This window comes from Camelina sativa, chromosome 6, assembly GCF_030686135.1.
Source record: "Camelina sativa cultivar CO46 ecotype springtype chromosome 6, ASM3068613v1".
NCBI classification, from domain to species: Eukaryota; Viridiplantae; Streptophyta; class Magnoliopsida; order Brassicales; family Brassicaceae; genus Camelina; species Camelina sativa.
Window position 1 is genome coordinate 21,982,324 of NC_141885.1, and position 22,724 is coordinate 22,005,047.

The 22,724-nt window shown below is 39.2% G+C and overlaps 5 protein-coding genes across 8 annotated transcripts in view; 4 read left to right on the top strand and 1 right to left on the bottom strand.

Annotated features, from left to right (window-relative positions):
• The window catches only part of LOC104792182 (polyamine oxidase 3), a 57,608-nt gene that overhangs the window by 11,597 nt on the left and 23,287 nt on the right, over positions 1-22,724 (bottom strand). The window lies entirely within an intron of this gene.
• LOC104792186 (aspartyl protease family protein 2-like) lies at positions 900-3,021 on the top strand. The gene has a single exon (XM_087454431.1). The coding sequence runs from the start codon at positions 1,211-1,213 to the stop codon at positions 2,807-2,809; it is 1,599 nt and encodes a 532-aa protein (XP_087310557.1). The 5' UTR covers positions 900-1,210; the 3' UTR covers positions 2,810-3,021.
• Positions 4,026-7,395, top strand: LOC104792187 (protein NUCLEAR FUSION DEFECTIVE 4-like). 2 transcript variants are annotated; one of them, XM_087454430.1, is made up of 4 exons: positions 4,026-4,422; positions 5,089-5,591; positions 5,973-6,396; positions 6,482-7,395. In XM_087454430.1, exons 2-4 carry the CDS (start codon positions 5,127-5,129, stop codon positions 7,168-7,170), a joined length of 1,578 nt encoding a protein of 525 aa, XP_087310556.1. In that variant the 5' UTR covers positions 4,026-4,422; positions 5,089-5,126; the 3' UTR covers positions 7,171-7,395. The 2 variants fall into 2 exon arrangements, with proteins under 2 accessions (XP_087310556.1, XP_010516579.1); XM_010518277.2 differs by lacking the exon at positions 4,026-4,422 and having other exon boundaries at positions 5,046-5,591.
• Positions 12,516-15,166, top strand: LOC104792188 (protein NUCLEAR FUSION DEFECTIVE 4). The gene is made up of 3 exons (XM_010518278.3): positions 12,516-13,277; positions 13,685-14,114; positions 14,223-15,166. The coding sequence occupies exons 1-3, from the start codon at positions 12,825-12,827 to the stop codon at positions 14,909-14,911; spliced, it is 1,572 nt and encodes a 523-aa protein (XP_010516580.1). The 5' UTR covers positions 12,516-12,824; the 3' UTR covers positions 14,912-15,166.
• On the top strand, positions 15,264-22,399 carry LOC104792189 (uncharacterized). Of its 3 annotated transcripts, XM_087454426.1 has the most exons (20): positions 15,264-15,403; positions 15,723-15,757; positions 15,891-16,380; positions 16,457-16,976; positions 17,094-17,351; positions 17,485-17,576; positions 18,141-18,350; positions 18,431-18,832; positions 18,973-19,148; positions 19,228-19,321; positions 19,457-19,513; positions 19,799-19,927; positions 20,055-20,123; positions 20,205-20,318; positions 20,418-20,579; positions 20,720-20,848; positions 21,065-21,166; positions 21,248-21,327; positions 21,415-21,555; positions 21,643-22,399. In XM_087454426.1, exons 3-20 carry the CDS (start codon positions 15,892-15,894, stop codon positions 22,223-22,225), a joined length of 3,807 nt encoding a protein of 1,268 aa, XP_087310552.1. In that variant the 5' UTR covers positions 15,264-15,403; positions 15,723-15,757; position 15,891; the 3' UTR covers positions 22,226-22,399. The 3 variants fall into 3 exon arrangements, with proteins under 3 accessions (XP_087310552.1, XP_087310551.1, XP_087310550.1); XM_087454425.1 differs by lacking the exon at positions 15,723-15,757; XM_087454424.1 differs by lacking the exons at positions 15,264-15,403; positions 15,723-15,757 and having other exon boundaries at positions 15,826-16,380.

A 22,724-nucleotide genomic window follows, 5' to 3' on the forward strand; every position in this document is an offset into this window, starting at 1 on the left:
GTTTATTTGGTGATGACTTAAGTTTTTTTTTTCTTTTTCAGCTCACATTCGTTTGGTTTGGCGGTCAAACTAGTAGTTTCTCACATTTCTTTATCAATTGATACTTAAGTTTTGTTAGCTATTTTTTGTCCAATAGTTAAATATTGTATTTTGCATGGACCAATGGTGTCTTTATAGTCCTAATCAAACCCTTTTTTTTTCTGTTTTTGTTACGCAGTTTAACTAATGATAACAAATTAACAAGTCTAGTGGTCATTTAAAAAAAAAAGAAAAAAATTTGGTCACCAATTATAGTCATATATTTTTATCTTCCACACATTTTACTTCGTCTGATCAAATTTTATTTGTCTATTAGAGATTACTGTTGACAAAAAAAAAATAGATAAAACATTTATTGCAAAATGATCACGTTTGCTTACAAATGGCACACCAAACAGAAAAAAACACACCAACTACATTCGTATCTATATAATCTCATTGACCGTACCATTTAAATGCCACACAACGATTCAAAGCTACATAAAATAATGTCTCAAAAATATTAATTTCTGAAAATTGAATATTATTCAAAATTATTCTGTTTTGGTAAGATTATTCAAAATCATTATATATTTCATGTAGAATACAATCAAAATTAAAATACGTGCAATCGAGAGAGCTCTTCTTTTTCGTTTTTTTTGTTTTTACCAAAATTTTCATTAATTTAACTTTTAAAGTAATATATATCGTAATTGACTTAATTAGCAACTTTTTAATTCACTTTGTTTATATGGTTATTCACTTTTAATTGTTTATAGATCTATTTTTTCTTTATTACGATGATAAAAGAGAAGAAACGGTAAAAAAAAAAGAATGATGAAGATATGAAACCGCGTGAAGAAGAAGATGACTTTAGTCAACAAAATATCAATTACTATTTTATTTTTATCACTAATCTGACTTCACCACATCTCTCTACTCTGTTCTCTTTGCTCTTCTTCTTCTTCTTCTTCTTCTTCTTCCTCCTCTCTATCTCTCTCCAAGCTTCAAAATTAAAAACCTTTACAATCTGACCAAATCAAATCTCTCTTACAAAAAAAAAAAAAAAAACAACTTCTGCTTCTATTACTTTTTTTTTTAGCACAGTTTTCTTTTCCGGCGACTCCAAGTTTGATCGTCCCCGGCGATTCCTTTTTTTTTTTTTTCGGTTGTTCTTAAGACATATCTTCTGATGTTGTCCAAACAAAGTTTCATTCTTTGTCTTATTTTCTTCTTCGTCACAGCATTTCCCGGCGACTCAAGAGGACTCTCTGGTAACAATGAGCAAAAGAACATGTCGGGCTTTTCAGGGATTGGCTTCCCAAATCCGATGCGCTTCGGCTCTGTTTCTTCTTCCACAAGCAACGACTGCGGTTTCTCTTCCCCTGAGAACCAACCCACCAAGGAACGGACCGGAGAAAACAAGACGGTGAAGTTTCACTTAAAGCGCCGGGAGACGACTCCTAAGCACGGAACAGAGAAGACAACAACAAATTCTGTTCTTGAGCTCAATTTCCGAGATCTCACTAGAATCCAAACGCTTCACAAAAGGGTTTTGGAGAAGAAGAATCAAAACACTGTCAAGAAGCAGAAGAGGAATAAAGAAGTCGTTACCTCTCCGGTGGAGGAGCAGCAATCTGGTCAGTTGGTGGCTACGCTTGAGTCCGGTATGACTCTTGGTTCCGGCGAGTACTTTATGGACGTGTTGGTTGGCTCGCCACCAAAACACTTCTCCTTGATTCTTGACACAGGGAGTGACCTAAACTGGATTCAATGCTTGCCTTGCTACGACTGTTTCGAACAAAACGGTGCGTTTTATGACCCTACAGCCTCTGCTTCTTACAAGAACATAACTTGCAATGACCCAAGATGCAACCTAGTCTCATCACCTGACTCTCCAAAGCCCTGCAAATCAGATAACCAATCATGCCCTTACTACTACTGGTATGGGGATAGCTCCAACACGACTGGGGACTTTGCAGTCGAGACTTTCACCGTTAACCTGACGACAAGTGGAGGGAGCTCAGAGTTGTATAATGTCGAAAACATGATGTTCGGTTGTGGTCATTGGAACCGAGGTCTCTTCCATGGTGCTGCAGGATTGCTTGGATTAGGAAGAGGCCCGCTTTCGTTTTCCTCGCAGCTTCAGTCTCTTTATGGTCACTCCTTCTCTTATTGCCTAGTCGATAGAAACAGCGACACCAACGTTAGTAGCAAACTGATTTTTGGGGAAGACAAGGATTTGTTGAGCCACCCGAATCTGAACTTCACTTCTTTTGTCGCCGGGAAAGAAAACCTCGTCGACACATTCTACTACGTACATATCAAATCCATTCTAGTCGGGGGAGAAGTTGTAAACATACCTGAAGAGACATGGAATATCTCATCAGATGGCGGTGGAGGAACGATCATAGATTCGGGTACAACCTTGAGTTACTTTGCAGAGCCTGCATATGAATTCATCAAGAACAAGATTGCAGAGAAAGCAAAAGGGAAGTACCCTGTCTATAGGGATTTCCCACAACTAGATCCTTGCTTCAACATGTCTGGCATCGAAAACGTTCAGCTGCCAGAGCTAGGGATTGCCTTTGCAGATGGCGCGGTTTGGAACTTCCCGACTGAGAATTCTTTCATATGGTTGACTGAAGATTTGGTTTGCTTGGCAATTCTTGGAACTCCTAAATCAGCCTTTTCAATCATAGGAAACTATCAGCAGCAGAACTTTCATATACTCTATGATACAAAGAGGTCGAGGCTCGGATATGCACCTACAAAGTGTGCTGATATATAAAACCAAGTCCATAAAAGCAAACTGTACACAACAATAAGAACAGATGATCATTCTTTTTTTTTGTCCTTTTTAGATTTATTCATTCTTTAGGATATATATATTCCTTTAACATGTATTTGCTGTAGAGCACAAAAATCATACTAAACTAATGTACTTATTCTCTACTTTTTGTTTCTGAATAGGAACAAAGTGGGTTAATTTTACTTTTGCTATATGTATGTATTTGCACGAACTATATAGTCTAACATCAATAGCAAGAGTTGGACAGAACTATGATGAAGTTATATAATCTTTGCAATTGTACAGAGTCGATATATAGTAATCCATGAATAGGAACTATAGAGGAATTGGAAAATAAAGAAGCTTTAGGATACTGCAGATCGCAAACCATACACCGAGGAACCGGACTGTGTACCTGAGAAAGGTCGGAGATGAGAGAGGGAGAAAGGTGTCGTTCTTTTTACATTCAGGCGAAGACGGAAGCGAACACGAGAAGAATTGATTTGCATTTTGCACAGTGCAAGAAGAATCAAATCAAGCTTAACATGATTTTTTTGTTTTCAGTCACTTGAGAAAACCTTTTTTATATTTTCTTTGCGACGCTTGTGGCCAAGGGGTCTTGAAGTACAATAAATCTCTTTGAACGAAGAACCTAGCTACGGTCTCGACTCTGAAATCTCAATCGTGGCTTCATTATTCATTTATTTTGTGTGCCTTTTCCTTCCCTCATATTATATCTTTATTGTTTGTAAAAGGTGTGGGCTGTGAATTATTTACTGAAAGGCATATGATGAGACCGACCGTTTTTTTAAAAAAAATTGTGAAACCAAAATTTCTATTTTTGTAAGCAAATTATTACATATTTTTATACATTGATTATTCAACTATTGGCTTCGCTTAATTTTTGACGTAAAATTTCATGTCTAAATATAAGATTTTATTTAAATTTAAAAATAAATTTCATGGCTATTTTTTTTTAAAAAAATATCAAATATAAATTGTGTAAGTGATGTAATTTGCTTACAAAAATAGAAAATTTGGTTTCTAATATTTAATTATCAGTTTAATACATAAAAGGATAAGTACTGTATTATTTATATATATTTTTTAAAAAATATGATTAAACGTGTGTAAGCTTAACTGTACCTTTTAGGTACCGCAAGACTCTTGCGGCAAGAGCAACACATAATTAAAAAGGCTAATCAATTTTTTCTTTAACTCACTCTCATTCGATGATCGCGATGTCCAAAGGGCGATTGAATACTTCTTCTCTTCTTCGTTTGACATCATCAGTTTCAGACTTGAGATTTGGTTATACAGCTGGAGTTGGCTAGTAGCATAAACATTCAAAAAAACAAAAAAAAAAGCTTTAGTTCCAATTTCGAACAATGGAGAGAAGAAACACGAAGTGGGTAGCAGCAGTAGCGAGCATATGGATTCAAAGCTTTAGCGGAGCTCCAAGGGTGTTTCCGCATGAGGTATTTTTGCAGCAGTCCAAGATTTTGTAGATCCTTGATGATCCAGCCTCCCGTTGTTTACCGATTATGGTGATTAAATGCAGCATCATAATTACATTTTCACGAAAGGATGAGTTGGTTTAGTCCAAGAGCAAGGTAACCGGCTGAGTTCATTTCCTGACTGTTTCCTGGCAACATGTTACTATCATTAGAGTAGTTTCGTTTTCTGTGTTTGGTTAAGTTATTATTTGATTGTGTGTTGCTGCTGAAAGATTTGCCTATCTAGTATAGTTGTCAGCGATTTGCGAAGACTTTTATACACAGCAGCTACAAGTCTCGTTTTTATAGTCACATTAAAATATGATGGAGTAACGACTTGTCATGTACGAAAGTGTAATTATATATCTAACAAAAAAAAAGGTCACATTTAAACTCATGTATATAAATTATTTAAATAATGAATAGACTATCTATTAATTGATCTCTCCTCTATACAGCTACTTGTATAAAATAATTGATTAATGGACTTCCTCGTTTCACAAGGTGGACGTTTCAGATTTGGTTTTGAGTTAACCCATATTCGTTTTTTATTAGGAAAGCAAAACCAATGCACAACGATAGTTATGGGTTTCTGATATCGGTTAAATATGGTTTAGTCTAGTTGGAGACTTGGAGTGCAAGTGGGAGCTCCAATTAATCCGGTTTATCGTTGGTCTAACCAAACCAAGAATGCCCACGATTGATTATATGTACAAGCATTTAAATTTAAAGTTGACTTTACTTTCATTTTAAGACAACTTTTGCTCATTTTGATCGATGCAGATAGATAGTTATAAAGAAGGAGAGAAAAAGAGAGATAGATGGAGTTTGCTAACACGAAATGGGTGGCTGCGGCAGCGAGTATATGGATACAAAGCTTTACCGGAGCAAGTTACACCTTTGGAATCTATTCCTCTCTTCTCAAAACATCTCAATCTTATGACCAATCTACTCTTGACACCGTCTCCGTTTGCAAAGACATCGGAGCAAACGTAGGCATCCTCTCCGGCCTCTTCTACACCGCGGTTGCAAGCCGCAAAAGCGGTAGCGGTCGCTTCTTTAGTGGACCATGGTTGGTTATATTCGTGGGGCTGTTGCAATGGTTTGTGGGATATGGATTCATATGGATGGCTGCGTCAGGAGTGATCGAAAAGCCTCCAGTGGCTATGATGTGTTTGTTCACGTTCTTCTCCGGTCATTGTCAGACCTTCTTTAATACGGCTATTGTGGTCACCGCCGTCCGTAACTTCTCCGACTATGGTGGGACGGCCGTTGGGATTATGAAGGTAGGACATATTCAATACTTGGAGAATAAGATATATATTAATTCTTGTTTTGGACAGTTTCTGCTCTTTTTATCATATAAAAAGACCATATATATAAATATACGACATACTTAGCTGGAGAAAGGAACTAGCTAGCTAGTAGGTATATTTAAAATAAACTTAGAACTAGCTAGTAGTTAAAATAAAACTACATCGAACTAGTAGATATACTGAAACTAGGTCGAAATAGTAGTGAAAATAAGTTTTGATGTAGTCTTGTAGATAACTAGGCGCTAGTTAAGATATATAGATCGGTAGATTAATTACATGTATATTTCCTAGTTCCTACTATGTATATAATTCTCTTCACAAATAATTATGTGTTTATTATTTAAAATGTAGGGTTATCTTGGGCTAAGTGGAGCAATTCTGGTTCAAATGTACCACATCTTCTGTGGAGGTGATCCAGCGAATTACATTCTTCTTTTGGCCGTAGTACCATCACTCCTCATCTTGGTGTTAATGCCCTTCGTAAGAACATACGACACAGTCATCGCAGGGGACAAGAAACACTTGAACGGTCTCTCCGCCATCTCATTGATCATCGTCACTTATCTTATGGTCGTCATATTGGTCAAAAATGTTATTGGGATGTCAAAGCCTATGCAGATATGTTCTTTCACCCTTCTACTTATCTTGCTCGCCTCTCCTCTCTTAGTGGCTGTTAGAGCACATCGTGAAGAGAAACAGAGATTCTTGTCTTTGGATTTTCCGGTTACCGAGGGAACCACATTGCTTGACTCTCCTAAGCTCAACACTTCTTCCGGTAAAGTTTAGTTTTGATATATATACGTTAGTTTAGTTATACTTCTTGAAGTGAAAATTTCTAACACATTTCAATCAATCAACAGATGTTAAAGTTATCATGACCAATGATATGAACGTTCTCGAAGCAATATACACAAAAAACTTCTGGCTTCTATTTGCGGCGATGTTATGTGGAATGGGTTCAGGACTCGCGACGATAAACAACATCAGACAGATGGGAGAGTCACTTCGCTACTCTACAGTCCAACTTAATGCTCTGGTGTCTCTGTGGAGCATATGGAACTTTCTAGGCCGGATTGGGTCGGGTTACATCTCAGACGCCTGTTTACACAATCATGGCTGGCCAAGACCAATTTTCATGGCCATAACTCTAGGACTTATGGCTATAGGTCAAAGTGTCATGGCCTCCGGTTTGCCAGGAAGCCTGTATATCGGGTCCTTGTTGGTCGGTTTAGCGTACGGGTCACAATGGTCACTCATGCCGACAATAACATCTGAAATATTCGGGGTTCGTCATATGGGAACTATATTCTATACAGTATCGATAGCTAGTCCGATTGGCTCCTACTTTTTCTCAGTGAAGGTGATAGGCTACTTGTACGACAAGGTAGCTTCTGAGGATGATCATTCTTGTTATGGGAATCATTGTTTTGGGACTTCGTTTATAATAATGGCGGCCATGGCTTTGCTTGGCTCTTTTGTCGCTCTTGTGTTATTCCTCCGCACTAGGAAGTTTTATGCGACGCTTGTGGCCAAGAGGATCTTGAAGTAATCTCTTTGAACGAACCTACGTACGGTCTCAATCGTGGCTTCATTATTCATTTATTTTGTGTGGCCGCTTTTCCTTCCCTCATATTTTTGATTATAAAATCTTTATTGTTTGTAAAAAGTGTGGGCTGTGAATACGACCGACACTAAACCAAAATTTCTATTTTTGTAAGCAAGTAAAGTTACATAACTTACATAATCTATATTTGATATAAAATTAGCCATGAAATTTATCCTTAAATTGAAATACAGTCTTTGAAATTTTTTTGAAAAAATTTTCCGCAACAAATTATTAATCTAGAAAAATATGTAAGTTATGTAATTTGCTTATACAAAAATAGAAATGTGTAGAGTTTTGATATCAAACCAACTTGTTTTATTCACATTCATAAGAAGAGTATTTATACAGGAGACACACCATAAACGATAAGCTTAAAGTTGCTAAATTATCGGACAACATGTCCTTATCAGAATACCAAGATAAATAAGAACAATATACGAGTTTATCCGCAATACTCCCCCTCACGTTGGAGTGTGAAGATCCTGAACGCGCAACTTGGACATAAGATAATGAAACTGATCACGACCAAGAGCCTTTCTAAAGATATCCACTAATTGTTCAGTGGTGCAAACATGTTCAGTAGTAATAATGCCATTACGAACAGCATCCCGAACAGCATGACAATCATTCTCAATATGCTTAGTACGTTCATGAAACACTGGATTAGAGGCGATATGAATAGCTGCTTTGCTATCACAGAACAAACGAGTAGGCGCAGCGCGGTTGATACCAAAACCCTTGAGCAACTTATGCAACCATTTAATCTCCTTAAGTGCAAATGACATAGCCCTATATTCGGCCTCGGCGGACGAGTGGGAAACTGTATCCTGCTTCTTAGCTTTCCAAGCAATGGGCGAACCACCGAGTAGTACAACGTAAGCACTTAAGGAACGTCGAGTTTTCGGGCAAGAACTCCAGTCCGAATCACAATATACATCAATGGACAAATCCGTGTCCGCCTTAAGCATATTACCCTGACCAGGAGACCCCTTAAGAAACCGAACAACTCGCAAAGCAGCCTCTAAATGAGCCTCCCTCGGAGACTTCATGAACTGAGACAAAACATGAACTGAATAACAGAGTTCAGGTCGAGTGTGAAGAAGATACAACAACCGACCAACCAAACGACGGTAAGGCTTAGGGTCCAAAAGCAAAGGACCATCATCAGAAGCAAGACGATGATTCTGTTCAAGAGGAGTATAAGATGGACGAGAACCAAGATTACCAGTATCAACAATGATGTCAAGAGCATATTTACGTTGTGTCAAGAAAATACCATCCGGACCACGGCTTACTTCGATACCAAGAAAATATTTCAGTTTGCCCAAATCCTTCATTGCAAAACAACGGCTAAGATACTCTTTGAACTTCGTAAGCATGTGCCCATCATTTCCACAAATGATAAGGTCATCAACATAGATTAACACCCGTAATTCAATGTTCTTGTGGGAATAAGAGAAGAATGAGTTATCATCATAGGATTGAATGAAGCCAAACTTAAGTAGAGAATCAGACAACTTCTTAAACCAGCAACGCAGGGACTGTTTTAAACCATACAGAGACTTGCGAAGACGGCAAACTTTGCCAGGATGAGAATGACGAAAACCAGGAGGAAGCTTCATATAAACCTCCTCTTCAAGATCACCATGGAGAAAGGCGTTATGAACATCCATCTGATAAACCTCCCATTGATTAGCAGCCACAAGACGAAGAAGAGTATGAACTGTCGCCATACGAACAACATAAGCAAAAGTTTCCTTGTAATCTTCCCCCTTAACTTGAGTATTGCCAAGAGCAACAAGGCGAGCCTTGTTACGTTCCAACGTACCGTCGGAATTATACTTGTTTTTGAAGACCCATTGACAGCCAATGGCGATTTTGCCAGGAGGCAAATCACACACATCCCAAGTCCGAAGAAGTTCCAAAGCATCAACCTCTTTCACAACAGCATCATTCCAAACCTTGATTTTAACAGCTTCCTTAAAATGCTTAGGCTCCGTATTAGCAGTGATAACAGCCAAGTAAGCACGGTGGCTAGGGGAAAAATTTTCATCAGACACAAAATCTGTTAAAGGATAAGGAGACGTACCTTGGATCGATGTCGAAGACTGCGTAGGTGAGCCGGGAAGAGCATGATGTGATGGTGTGTGTGTAGCATTATAGAGGACATAATCTTGTAACCGCACAGAAGGTTTTGTAGTACGAGTACTCTTACGGTGTTTCGGCGGAGGAGTGGGAACCGACTGTGGAACCGAAAAAATCATAGAAACAGAGTCCGGACTATCTGGAGAACCAGTTATTGCAGGCGTTAGTGGAGTAGCAGAGTCTGGGTGAACAGAAGAGACATCTTATGTGTTGTCAACAATAGGAGGCGACGATGATGACGTAGGATCCAGACCAACAACGGGTAAATCTCCACCGGTGTTGTTGTCATGATCAGGAGGAAGGCTCGTTGCAGGACTCCCCCTGTCGGACAAAGTCGGAACCAACCAGTCATCATCACCAGAGACAACCAAAGGAGGAACAGACAGCGGAGAAGAACCATGTGATGTGGCAAAAGGAAACACGTTTTCTTGGAAAACAACATCGCGAGACACCAAAAATTCATTCCGTTCAATATCAAAGACTTTCCATCCCTTTTTGCCAAAAGGATAACCCACAAATACGCACAACCTACTACGCTGTCCAAATTTGTCCTTATCACGTGTTAGACGATGAACATAACAAGCTGGCCCAAAAACACAAAGTTGATCATAATCCGGTTTGCTTTTATGAAGAATCTCATAAGGAGAACAACTAGAGTGAATAGAAGACGGAGTTCGGTTTATCAAATATGTAGCTGTTAAAACTGCTTCACCCCAAAACTTGATTGGTAAACTTGCCTGAAATAGCAAAGCTCGAGCAACATTAAGAATATGATGATGCTTGCGTTCGACACGACCGTTTTGTTGCGGTGTCCCAACACAAGATGTTTGATGAATGATACCATTTTCATGAAAATAAGATGCAAGACACATAAACTCCGTCCCATTGTCACTACGAACCGTCTTAACAGTTTTTCCAAACTGTCGTTCCGTGTACTTCAAGAAATTAGTAAGAACACTTCGAACTTCAGATTTTTTGAGTAACAGATAAGTCCACACAGCCCTCGAAAAATCATCAACAATTGTTAAAAAATAGACAGCACCACAAGAGGAAGGAACTCGGTATGGTCCCCAAACATCGCAATGAATCATTGTAAAACACTCTTGAGTTTTATTAGAACTATCAGAAAACACTTCTCTTTTCTATTTAGCCCGAAAACATACGTCACAAGATGAGGAACTAACAGAAGAGGAAACACGTTTAAATTGAGGTAAAGCTGAAAGAACTGAGAAACTCGGATGACCTAAACGCCTATGCCATAAAGCTTGATCAAGAACACCTTTAGCCATATGAATCTTTGTTGTAGCTACATTCGTTAGGTAATACACACCATCACGCTCTTCACCGCTTCCAATCAAAGTCTTCGAAAAACGGTCCTGTAGAAAACAAATCGTGTCAGTAAACGTAGCAAGACACTTTGTTTGTTTCAAAATTTTAGAAACAGAGATCAATGTGCACTTTAACGATGGCACAAAGAGAACATTTGTTAACTCGACATTGTTCGAAAGAGGAAACACTCCCACACTAACAGAAAACGCCTTACTACCATTAGCGAATCCAACCGGACTTGGTTGGATAGGGACAACATCGGTTAACAAGGATAACGTCCCAGTCATATGATGGGACGCACCTGTATCCAAGATGACATTGCCAAGATTAAGCATACCAGACAACTTGTCGGAATTCGTAGGACTTGGATTGGCATTGGTGGATTTCTCTTGAAGAAGCTGAGTCAAGGCGCGAAGATGATCATGTGTAAATTCAGGAAAAGCAAAGGAGTTGGAGCTTGTAGCATGAGCAACAACAGTCTAACCGCGTCCACGACCGCCACCGGCAGGACTAGAACCACGACCACCTCTTCCTCGACCACTTGTACCACGACCACTGGGACCCTTCTCGTTCCGTTCTGTCCACCAGTCCGGAAAACCAACCAATTGCCAACAATCGCGCTTCTCATGACCGGTACGTCCACAATGAGAACACGAGAGGCGTCCCTTGTTTAAGATAGAGTCAGGTCTATTTCCACCAGAAACATCAGTATGAGCAAGGAAACCCACTGCCTCTTCCTTTTGTTCACGAGCACGAACATAGGACAACCTCTGCTCTTCACGTATCTTTCTGCTATAAATCTCACCAAGAGAAGGTAGGGGATCCATAACGACGAGAGTAATACAAAGACCACCATATCTGGACTCATCAAGTCCCAACACAAACTGATGAATCTTCTCTTTTTCCCTCTCCTTAGATGGAGCAGAGGTTGCTCCACAGGTACAGAAGCCACAAGAACACACAATGATCGGCTTGTAGAGTTGATATTCTTCTCACAACAAACACAACCTACCATAGTAATCTATGACGGATTGTCCCTCTTGACGACATGAGGCAAGCTGACCTCGAATTTGGTGAACATGCACCTTGTTTCCCACTGAGAAACGTTGCTTCAAATCCGACCACATGTGATGAGAATTGGTAATGAAAGTAACGGTAGATCGAACCTTAGGTTCAATAGAGGTTCGTAGCCACCCAACAATCATCAAGTTCACCGTCAATCAATTATCATAGTTAGGATCATCACGAGCTGGTTGTACAATTGCTCTATTGATGAAACCAGTTTTTCGTTTGGTTTGGAGAGCGTTGAGCATCTCCGTTGCCCACTCATTGTAGTTATCACCGGTTAACAAAATAGACGAGATCATAGCCTCGGGGTCGTCGGAACTAGACAAAGTATAAAGAGACACCACCAGTGCATCTGGTAGCTGTACTTCAGACCCAGATTTGAGAGCGGAAGCACTACTTTCTTTTTCGTTTACCATTGTAGCTTGACATGCAAGAAACAAACAATAAGAGAAAAAAAAAAACGAGAAGAAGATTTTTTTTTTTTTTTTTTATAAACAGATCTTAGCTGTGAACCATGTAGAGTTTTGATATCAAACCAACTTGTTTTATTCACATTCATAAGAAGAGTATTTATACAGGAAACACACTATAAATGATAAGCTTAAAGTTGCTAAACTATGGAACAACATGTCCTTATCAGAATACCAAGATAAATAAGAACAATATAGGAGCTTATCCGCAATAAAATGTTTGTTTCTAAATTCTAATATTTGATTCTCTCAGTTGAATACATAAAAGGATAAAGTACTGTATTTTTTTTTGTTGGTCGGAAGGATAAGTACTGTATTATTAAATTGGTGTTTAGATATGATTAATCTTAACTCCAATGATGTACCTTTTAGATACCGCAAGAGCAACACATAATTAAAAAGGCTAATCAAAATTTTCTTTAACTCAGTCTCGATCGGTGATCACGATGTCCAAAGGGCGGTTGAATACTTCTTCATTTGACATCATCAGTTTCAGACTTGAGATTTGGCTATATACAGCTGGAGTTGGCTAGTAGTATAAACATTCGTAAAAAAAAAAAAAAAGAAAGCTTTCAATTTCGAAAAATGGAGAGAATAAACACGAAGTGGGTAGCAGCAGCAGCGAGCATATGGATTCAAAGCTTCAGCGGAGCTACATACACATTCGCTATATACTCTTCTATCCTTAAATCATCTCAATCTTATGACCAATCTACTCTTGATTTCGTTTCTGTCTTCAAAGACATTGGTGGTACCTTTGGTATCATCTCCGGATACCTTTACACGACCATGACTTCTAAGCTACACGGTCGTGGTGGTCCTTGGGTTGTGGTTTTCGTTGGGTTGGTTCAGTGGTTTATTGGGTTCTTTTTTATCTGGGCTTCGGTTGTTGGGTTGATTGCACCACCGCCTGTGCCGCTCATGTGTTTGTTCGTGTTCTTGGCTGGTCACTCGTTGCCGTTTTTTAATACGGCTAATGTTGTCACGGCTGCTCGGAACTTTTCTCATTACGGTGGGACTGCTGTTGGCATTATGCAGGTAATAAAGATTGTAACTTTGTTAATGAATCATCAATTTGGGCGAAGTTGGAAACTCAATCACGCCATTCGATTCGACTCAGTCTTGTGTGTGTTTTAGGAGTCTTTCTCAAGTAGAATCTCATTTTGAAATGAAAAATTAGACCTTTACTGTTTACATGACCAATACAAAAGAAAGTTTCAAATTTTGATTTTGGAGCTTAGCTTCTCTAGCTTTGATTTGGAGATTAGGTTCTGTAGCTTTGATTTGGAGGATCTCATCTTTGAATCCAGATTTGTTTGCATCATAGATGGTGATTAGTCTGTTTCACTTGAGTCTTTTGTTGTATACTCTCAGTTTGATGTATGATTAAATGATTGCATATCCAAAAAAACTGACTCATTTTTCTCTAAATGTGTTCACTTCAGGGATTTCTAGGACTAAGTGGAGCAATTTTGATTCAGTTGTACCACGCGGTCTGCGGGGGCGAAGGTAACCCTGCTACTTTCATTCTTCTCCTGGCTGTAGTACCAACGTTTGTCATCTTCTTGACTATGCCATTTGTAAGAGTGTATGAAACGGTGACCACGAGTGAGAAGAAACACTTGAATGGTCTCTCTGTGATCTCTTTGATCATAGCCGCCTATCTCATGGTCATTATAACGGTTGAAAATGTTCTCGGTTTATCACGGTCAATGCAGATTTTCTCCTTCATCCTTGTGCTCTTTTTGCTGGCCTCTCCTCTCTTGGTTGCGGTGAGAGCCCTACGCGAAGAAACTCAGACACTTTCTCCTCTGGATCGTCCTCCTGTTCTCGACACATCTGCCTTGCTCGACCCTAGTTTGAAAAAATTCCTGGGTGAGTGCCCTATCCTTGCCAAAAAATTGGATTAGGCACCCAATGTCATCATAGTACTAAACAGAATGAGAACAGAACACTGACTGTTTTACATGCAAATTTGTGCAGATGGAGATCATGTTGTTGTTGAAGACTCAAACATACTGGAAGCAATGAGCACAGTGAACTTTTGGCTACTCTTCGTGGCAATGCTATGTGGGATGGGTTCCGGATTCGCGACTATAAACAACATGAGACAGATAGGTGAGTCTCTTCACTACTCCCCGGTTCAACTCAATTCTCTGGTCTCTCTCTGGAGCATATGGAACTTTCTAGGCCGGTTCGGGGCAGGTTTTGTCTCAGACATATTCTTACACAAACATAGCTGGCCAAGACCTGTCTTCATGGCCATAACTCTAGGTATTATGGCTGTAGGCCACATCGTAGTGGCCTCTGGTTTACAAGGAAGTCTCTATTTTGGTTCGGTTTTGATCGGTATGGCTTACGGTTCGCAATGGTCGCTCATGCCAACAATCACGTCAGAGATATTTGGGATCCGGCATATGGGAACGATTTACTTCACGATCTCGATTGCAGGCCCCATCGGGTCGTACTTACTCTCTGTGAAAGTGATAGGTTACTTCTATGACAAGGTGGCTTCTGAGGATGACAATTCTTGCTTTGGAAGTCAATGTTTCAGGACATCGTTTATGATCATGGCTTCTGTGGCTGTCTTCGGCTCTTTGGTTGCTTCTGTATTGTTCTTCCGCACAAGCAAGTTTTACAAAAGACTTGTAGCCAAGAGGAACTCCAAGTGAGCTTGCAAATTACATATTGTCAATATCTGTAATTTAAAGTTTGATCCGTGGAGAGAGACTCACAGAAGATTGAAATAACCTATTGGTTGATCGAAACTCACTACATAACTCTTATGTAATTGTGCCATGTCTTTGTAAAGCAAAAGTATATCTTTGTGTGTGCGTGTGTGTAAGGGAGATTTTGTTTAAGGACTCTCAAAATGGAACATTTATGAATCTAGACCATGTTGGTCGGATTAACCGGTTGAACCGAAATCTGGTTAGCATTTGGTTCCTAATTTTAACTGTTAAACCAATCTCAAAACCGGACAAAAAATTGATTTTTCTTTTGGTATGAAACCTTAAACCCTGGTTTTTTTTTTTTTTTTTTCTTGTTTGTTTGTTTGTGAGAACCCTAAAAGGCTTCACCTTTCATTAGCGCCAACATAAAAAACTTCAGCAGTCTCTCGCGGTCGCTCCTCATCGATTCTTCTTCTCCTTCCCTGTTTTCAGGTTAGAAAACCCAAAAAACCGTAAAAATCTTCTCCTTGTGATTAGATTCAATCTAAATTGTGAAGCTTTAATTCTCTCTATCTGTTTTGTTTTATTGCTTCTTCAACCCTAAAGTTTATTTTTTTTGAGTTTGTATTTCACTCTTGAAACGCTTCAGTCTCGCTTTGGTCTTATAGAATTTTGCCTAGATTTAGTTTTTATTAATATGTTCTGTAGTCAATTTCGAATTGTTATGATAAGTACGAAGATTGCATAGTATTGCGTTAAAATTCTCTTTCTTTGTGTTCTTATATTTTTTCTTATCTCATCAATATCTCAGAAAGCTCCATTTTCACACTTACAAGCTCCATTTGTGTAAGTCTTGAAGTAAAGTGATTTGAGTAGCTTAATTGTTCCCGGTTCTATTATATTTGTAGAGAATTCAATTGGATTAGTCAAGGAAACGGAACCTAATTATGGAATCATTATGTGTTGACATTGAAACCAGGATGTCCCTCACACCCTCAGAACCTGACCTGCCTGTTTCAGAAGATTTTGGGGAGTACATGCGCTCTCGTTTAACCCAGTCGAAACGACCAGACCATGAACATCTATGTGCCGTCATCGAGGAATTATCAAAAACTCTGGCTGAAGATAATCATAGTCGGACACCTGTTGCTTACTTTGCGGCCACATGCAGTTCGCTGAACAGCATCTTGTCGGGTGATGGTCAACCGTCTTTGGATGTCGTCCAGCCACATGTTGTTATCCTTTCCCTTGTGTTCCCTAAAGTCTCAGCAGGAATACTGAGTAGGAATGGGTTGGCTTTGCGTCTTGTCCTTGACGTTCTGGATCTAGAATCAGCCACGCCTGAGTGCTTGATGTCGGGATTGAAGTGTTTGGTTCACCTTCTCACAACTGTTGAGTCCATTATGGGGAACGAATTCTCTAATTCCTGCAGCATCTTGCTGAGTTTTGTAATCCATTCAGATGGAAAGGTAAATTTAAAAATACACAGGTGCTGATGATTTGGTTCTGCGTCAGACTTTGATGATTTTCTTCTTTTAAATCCAGGTAAGAAAGCTAGCAAACTCGGGTCTCCGTGATGTCCTGCTGAAATCCCATGGAACACAGGCCTGGCAATCAGTCAGTGGAGCAATTGCAGAAATGTTCCAGGGATGTTTAGACCTTGCCCATCACTCGGAATTGGGTTCTTCAGAAGGAGCCAGGGGAGCGAAGCAAGTGCTTTACATTCTGACCACTCTAAAAGAGTGCTTGGCCTTGATGTCTCAACAGCACATTGCTACTCTGATTGAGGGCTTTCAGGTGCTGATGATTCTGCGCGATCCATACATTACAAGGCCAGTGATAGACTCTTTAAATGCACTTTGTCTCAATCCAACCGCCGACGTTCCAGTTGAGGCGCTGGTCGAAGTGCTGTCGCTTGCAGCTGGACTGTTCTCTGGACATGAAACATCTGCTGATACCATGACCTTTACAGCACGTTTGTTGAAAGTTGGGATTACTAGGACTTTTTCCATAAACAGAGATCTTTGTGTGGTTAAACTTCCTTCTGTGTTCAATGGTCTGAAAGGTATGCTGTTGTATCTGCTTCATTCTGCTTTTTCGGTTTCAGAATTTCTCGAACACACTGCTCTTATCAATGTGGTTTATCCTACCGTTTACATGATTTTTGTGCTTCTTTTGGCAGATATTCTTGCATCTGAACACGAGGAGGCAATCTTTGCAGCAACTGATGCATTGAAGAGTTTGATATTTTCATGCATTGACGAAAGGTTGATCAGAGAAGGTGTCAACGGAATCCGGAATTCAAACTTGAATGCAAGGATGTCTAGTCCAACAGTCATTGAAAAGCTGTGTGCAACGGTTGAGAGCTTGCTTGATTACAGGTTTCATGCAGTCTGGGATATGGCTTTTCAAATTGTTTCAGCGATGTTCGATAAATTAGGTAACTATTATTTTTACTCTTGACTTTTCATTTGTTTCTTGTTGAATATTATTCCTTTCTGAGATTCTGACTCTTGTGCCTTTAGGGAGTTATTTGGCCCAGTTATTTGCTAATCCTTTCACACAATTTTCAGGTGACGATTCTCCATATTTTCTGAGGAAGACCCTCGAGGACTTATCAGATATGCAAGATTTACCTGATGAAGGCTTTCCTTATCGGAAGCAGGTAACTGTACTTTTTTTTTCCTGGAGTGTAATGATCATCTGCTGGATTCTATTTTACATTAGAAATGATAGTGATGTCATTTGCAATCTCTTTTCTTGGCTTCATCATTGGACCCGAAGTTCAGCTGATGACTATATAGTATTTTGTCTGCATCGTTGCAGAAATATAATAGTCTTTACGATAGAACGTCAGTAATGATATTAGGCTACTTATATGGTGATTTGTACGAAGAAATGAAATGCTGCGTGCATATGCAACTATGTCGATACGTATTGGCCTGCTTTGATTTCATATTGAAGTCTCAAAATGCTTGATCTTTTGGCTACAGTTCCTTTGTAAACTTTTTTCTGCTTTTTGTTGACTTGGTGGGGATCTTGTGCTGTTAGTACAGCAGTTCGATACATGAAATATCTGTACTGTTATGTGGAGGTGCTCTCATATTTGGTTAGAAAGAATGATTCTATGATTCGAGATGATGCAATCATGTCGATGTATTAGGTCTTGCCTCTGTTAGTCATGTTCTGTAATGTCCTGACTGATGTTATCTTTGTTGGCGATCTCTAGTTGCATGTATGTGTAGGATCAGCCGTTGGTGCTATGGGGCCTGAAACATTTTTGAGCGTTGTACGTTTAAACCTTGAAGCTAGTGATCTGTCTGAGGTAAAAGTTTGGCTCTTCCCAATCTTGAAGCAGTACACAGTTGGAGGACGCCTGAGTTTCTTCACAGAGACTATTTTTAGAATGATAGAAACAATGAGCCAAAAAGCTCAACAGGTAATTTTTATTGTATCCTGCTGTTTGATATATTCTTGTTTTTATATTTTTTAATATTTGCTAGTTGTTGGTGATGACAGCTCAAGCTACAAGGTCTTCCTGGAGCATCCTGGAGTGTTGATTCTCTCGTATATTCATTATGGGCTTTGTTACCTTCATTCTGTAATTATCCCGTGGATACTGTGGAGAGTTTTGCCGATCTGGGGCGAATATTATGTGGAGTTCTTCAAACACAGGCTGAGACCCGTGGAATTATATGCGCCAGTTTGAATATTCTGATTCAACAGAATAAGGAAGTTGTTGAGGGGAAAGAAATATCTATTAATGAAGCTAGTCCTGCTATGCAACGAGCAGTAGCTCGTTATGATTCACAGCATGCAGCAGCTAATTTGAAAGTTTTGCGGTTGTGTGCTCCGAAATTATTGGATCTTTTGTCAAGGATATTTCATGAATCTGGCAAAGATGATGGCGGTTCTCTTCAGGTAATTAACAACCTTCGAGGGAAGGGTACTCACTTGCCTTACATCATAAAATGATGGGTTGCAATTTAATATCACTTAGTTAAATGTCACCAGAACTTGTTCGTCTTTGTGTTATAATAACTGTTCTTGTCTACTTTCAGTCTGCGATAGGCAACTTGGCTTCTATAGCGGAGAAAAAGACTGTTTCGAAGCTACTTTTCAAGACTCTGCGAGAGCTTTTAGAGGCTACCAAAACTGACATTGCACAAGATGAAAGCTCTGTTAGTGGGATGGACGTTGATAACACCACAGACAAAAATTCTTCTTCCAACTCAAGGTACTGTTTTCCAATTTGTGTTTCTAGTTGCTTAGTTGCTACTGCCAATATTGACCCTATAATCTGCATTTCATTTCAGGGCAAGGTTGTTTGATCTATTAGTTTCACTTTTACCTGGTTTGGATGGTCAAGAAGTTGATACCATATTTAGTTCTCTGAAGCCTGCATTGCAGGTTTGTAAATTGATCTATTGTATTGAACGATTTATTGTTCTTGGTGTGGCTGTGATTTATCTCTTACATGAAGATGAGTTTTTTTATTGAATTGTAAGAACGATGGGTATATACTAATATGGATTGTAACTGCAGGATCCTAAGGGCCTAATTCAGAAGAAAGCGTACAAAGTTCTTTCAATCATCTTGAAGGTATTACTTTCCTTGCCTGCCTTAAGATTACAATCTTCGATTTGGGCATGTATATTTATTCCTTTTGTGCATAGCTGACTGGTTCTATATTCACTAAGTGTCTAAATCTTCATCGCCTGGATGGCATGATAATATTTTGTTTGTCCATAATATATGCTTACCTTATGTTAAACAGTACATCACTGATGTTGTGTCTTAAGGTCCTTGTAAACCAATAAACTCAGCTCTCTCATTTACTAACAAATCTTGACTAATGCGTTTGGTTACAAATGCATCTGGTGCCAGAGTTCTGATGGATTTGTTTCAAAGAACCTCGAGGAGTTGCTTAACCTGATGCACAATCTATGCCATGTCTCTGCCAAGCGCCATAAACTTGATTGTTTATACTTCCTGTTAGCTCATGCATCAAGGACTGTAAGATACTAAACCTTATATAATTTATTTGTATTATGACTAAATGTATGATGACTATTGTGTAGGTTTTAGAATTATCTGGGGAAGATAGTTATCTTAGATTCTGATGATTTGTTTGCCCGTACAGGATGATTTAAAGGAGAGAAAAGACATTGTTTCTTCTTTCCTACCCGAAGTTATACTTGCTTTAAAGGAGGTACGAACCATTGCTTGAAACTGATTGTGTCAAACTATGATCGTATAAATATCATTATTCAGGTCGCTGTTGTTTATGCAGGTAAATAAAAAAACAAGAACCAGAGCCTATGACGTGCTTGTTCAGATTGGTCATGCATATGCAGATGAGGAAAATGGTGGAGACAATGAGCAATTGCATGGGTACTTCAATATGGTATGTATAATCTAATCATTGTAATAATATTCTTTCAGGATCTTAGTTTTTCCTTTTTGCATCAAGATTGATTGTAGACCTCTGCTATAAACGTCGCAGGTGGTTGGTTGCTTAGCTGGGGAAAAACCTCAGATGATTAGTGCTGCTGTCAAGGGTGTAGCTCGTTTGACATATGAGTTCTCCGATCTCATAGCTAGTGCTTACAATTTGCTTCCTTCAACATTTCTTCTCCTCCAGAGAAAAAATAAAGAAATTACAAAAGTAAGTAACCTATCTTCCCTTTCAAGAGGCCACATCTTTATGTTGCTGCATGTTAGCCATTCGTCTCACTTGTTTATCAGTGAGACAGACATACTGAACTGTTTTCCTTAAACATACAACCAATCTATTTTTGGAAACAGGCAAATTTAGGCTTGTTGAAGGTTTTGGTGGCTAAATCACCCGTTGAAGGACTACACGCAAACTTAAAAAGCATGGTTGAAGGCTTATTAAAGTGGCCAGAAGGAACGAAAAACCTTTTCAAAGCAAAGGTGTGTTTCTAATACCCACTTTCTATACAGTATGCCCAACATGACATCTTTGGTAACTAAAATGTGAATTTCACATCTCACACAACTTGGACGCACACATTTATACTTGTTGAGCTTTCTAGTGTATATACTTTGTTACTTAGCGGCAGGATATATATAGGATTTGATTCTGCGGATTCTTGCCCCTTTTTGAAGAGTCATGTTGGTATAATTTAGGTGAGGCTTCTGTTGGAGATGCTCATTAAGAAATGTGGCACGGAAGCTGTCAGGTCTGTCATGCCTGAGGAACATATGAAACTCCTGACGAACATACGAAAGGTTAATAATGTTCAAAGTTGTCTACATTGCAGTGCCTCTGTTATGTTATACACTCATACATTTTGTCTTGGTTCATCTCAGATCAAGGAACGTAAAGAGAAAAAATATGCAGCTGGTTCTGACATAAGTAAATCGCAGCATTCAAAAGATACTTCATCAAAGTACCTTACCAACTCAATCGACAGATGGTCTCATAGAAGTGTCTGAGTGGTCAAGTACTAATTTGTTTTTTGATTTGTGTCTTCCAGGGTTAGCCGGTGGAATGATACCAAGATATTTTCTGATTTTGATGATGAATACGAGGACAGCGATGGAGACGACATGGATGCAGAGTCTCATGGCCGTAGCAAGGCTTCCTCTTTATTAAAATTCAAGGCATCCGTTTTAAGGTTGGTTGTTATTTACACATTTTGGCAATGATCTTGTCTTGCTATGCTTTTGGATCTATAAACTAACATGTTAGCGACGTATTACAGATCCAAGAAAAGTCGGAACCAGAGTCATCTTGAAGTGGATGAGTCGGATGATGAACCGCTTGACTTAATGGATCGGTACAAAACGAGATTAGCTCTTCGGTCAAGTGAATTTCGCAAACGGGAAGATGACTCGGATGAAGAAGCAGAGTTTGATGAGGAAGGGCGGCTAGTCATTCGTGAAGGAGGGAGGGCTAAAAGGAAGGAAATATCTGATGCAGATTCAGATGCCAAAAGTAGCAAAGGTAGCCGTTTCTCTGGAAACTCATCCAGGAAGAACCAAAAGCGGATGAAGTCAGAGTCTGGATACTCTTACACAGGAAAAGAGTATGCAAGCAAAAAGGCAAGTGGTGATCTTAGGAGGAAAGATAAGGTTGAACCGTATGCATACTGGCCACTTGATCGCAAGATGATGAGCCGTAGACCAGAGCAGCGGGCAGTTGCAGTCAGAGGTATGTCAAGTGTGGTCAAGATGGCAAAGAGGATGGAAGGGAAGAGTACTGCAGAAGCACTTGCAACTACCAAGTTCAAAAAATTCAAGAGGAGTGGTCAAAAGAAATCTGCTGGGAAGAAGAAAAACAAGTAAACAAGTGGCATAGGCTCCTCACCCATGTTTTAAGATATCAGACAAACAATAGCTTATTTAGAAAGCACATTTTTGACTGCTGAAACTTTAAAGACCTTTGTCCATGTCATATTGTAATCAGGTTTTGAATTATGGTTTTCAGAGCTGATACATCAAAGAGAGAAATTTTATCAACGTCAGTTCCGGATTGTTCTTTTCATTTGTTCCATCTCAACCAGAGTAGTTATGAGCAACATCGGGATACGTCCTTCCCTTATTTATTGAAGACATAATTACTAGCATGACAGTCGCAAATTTTAATACATATTACCCGCATAACTGAGAGACATCATCTACTAGCATGATGCTCGTAACTGTGAGAATGGGCAGGTTGTCCATAGTCTGTCCATGTCAAATTCATTTCTGGGGGACCAGGGTCTATAACCGGAAATGAACTCCTAGAGGATCAGGGTCTACTCGTTAGTAGCATCAATAGAGTTTTGTAACATGTTAAACAAGG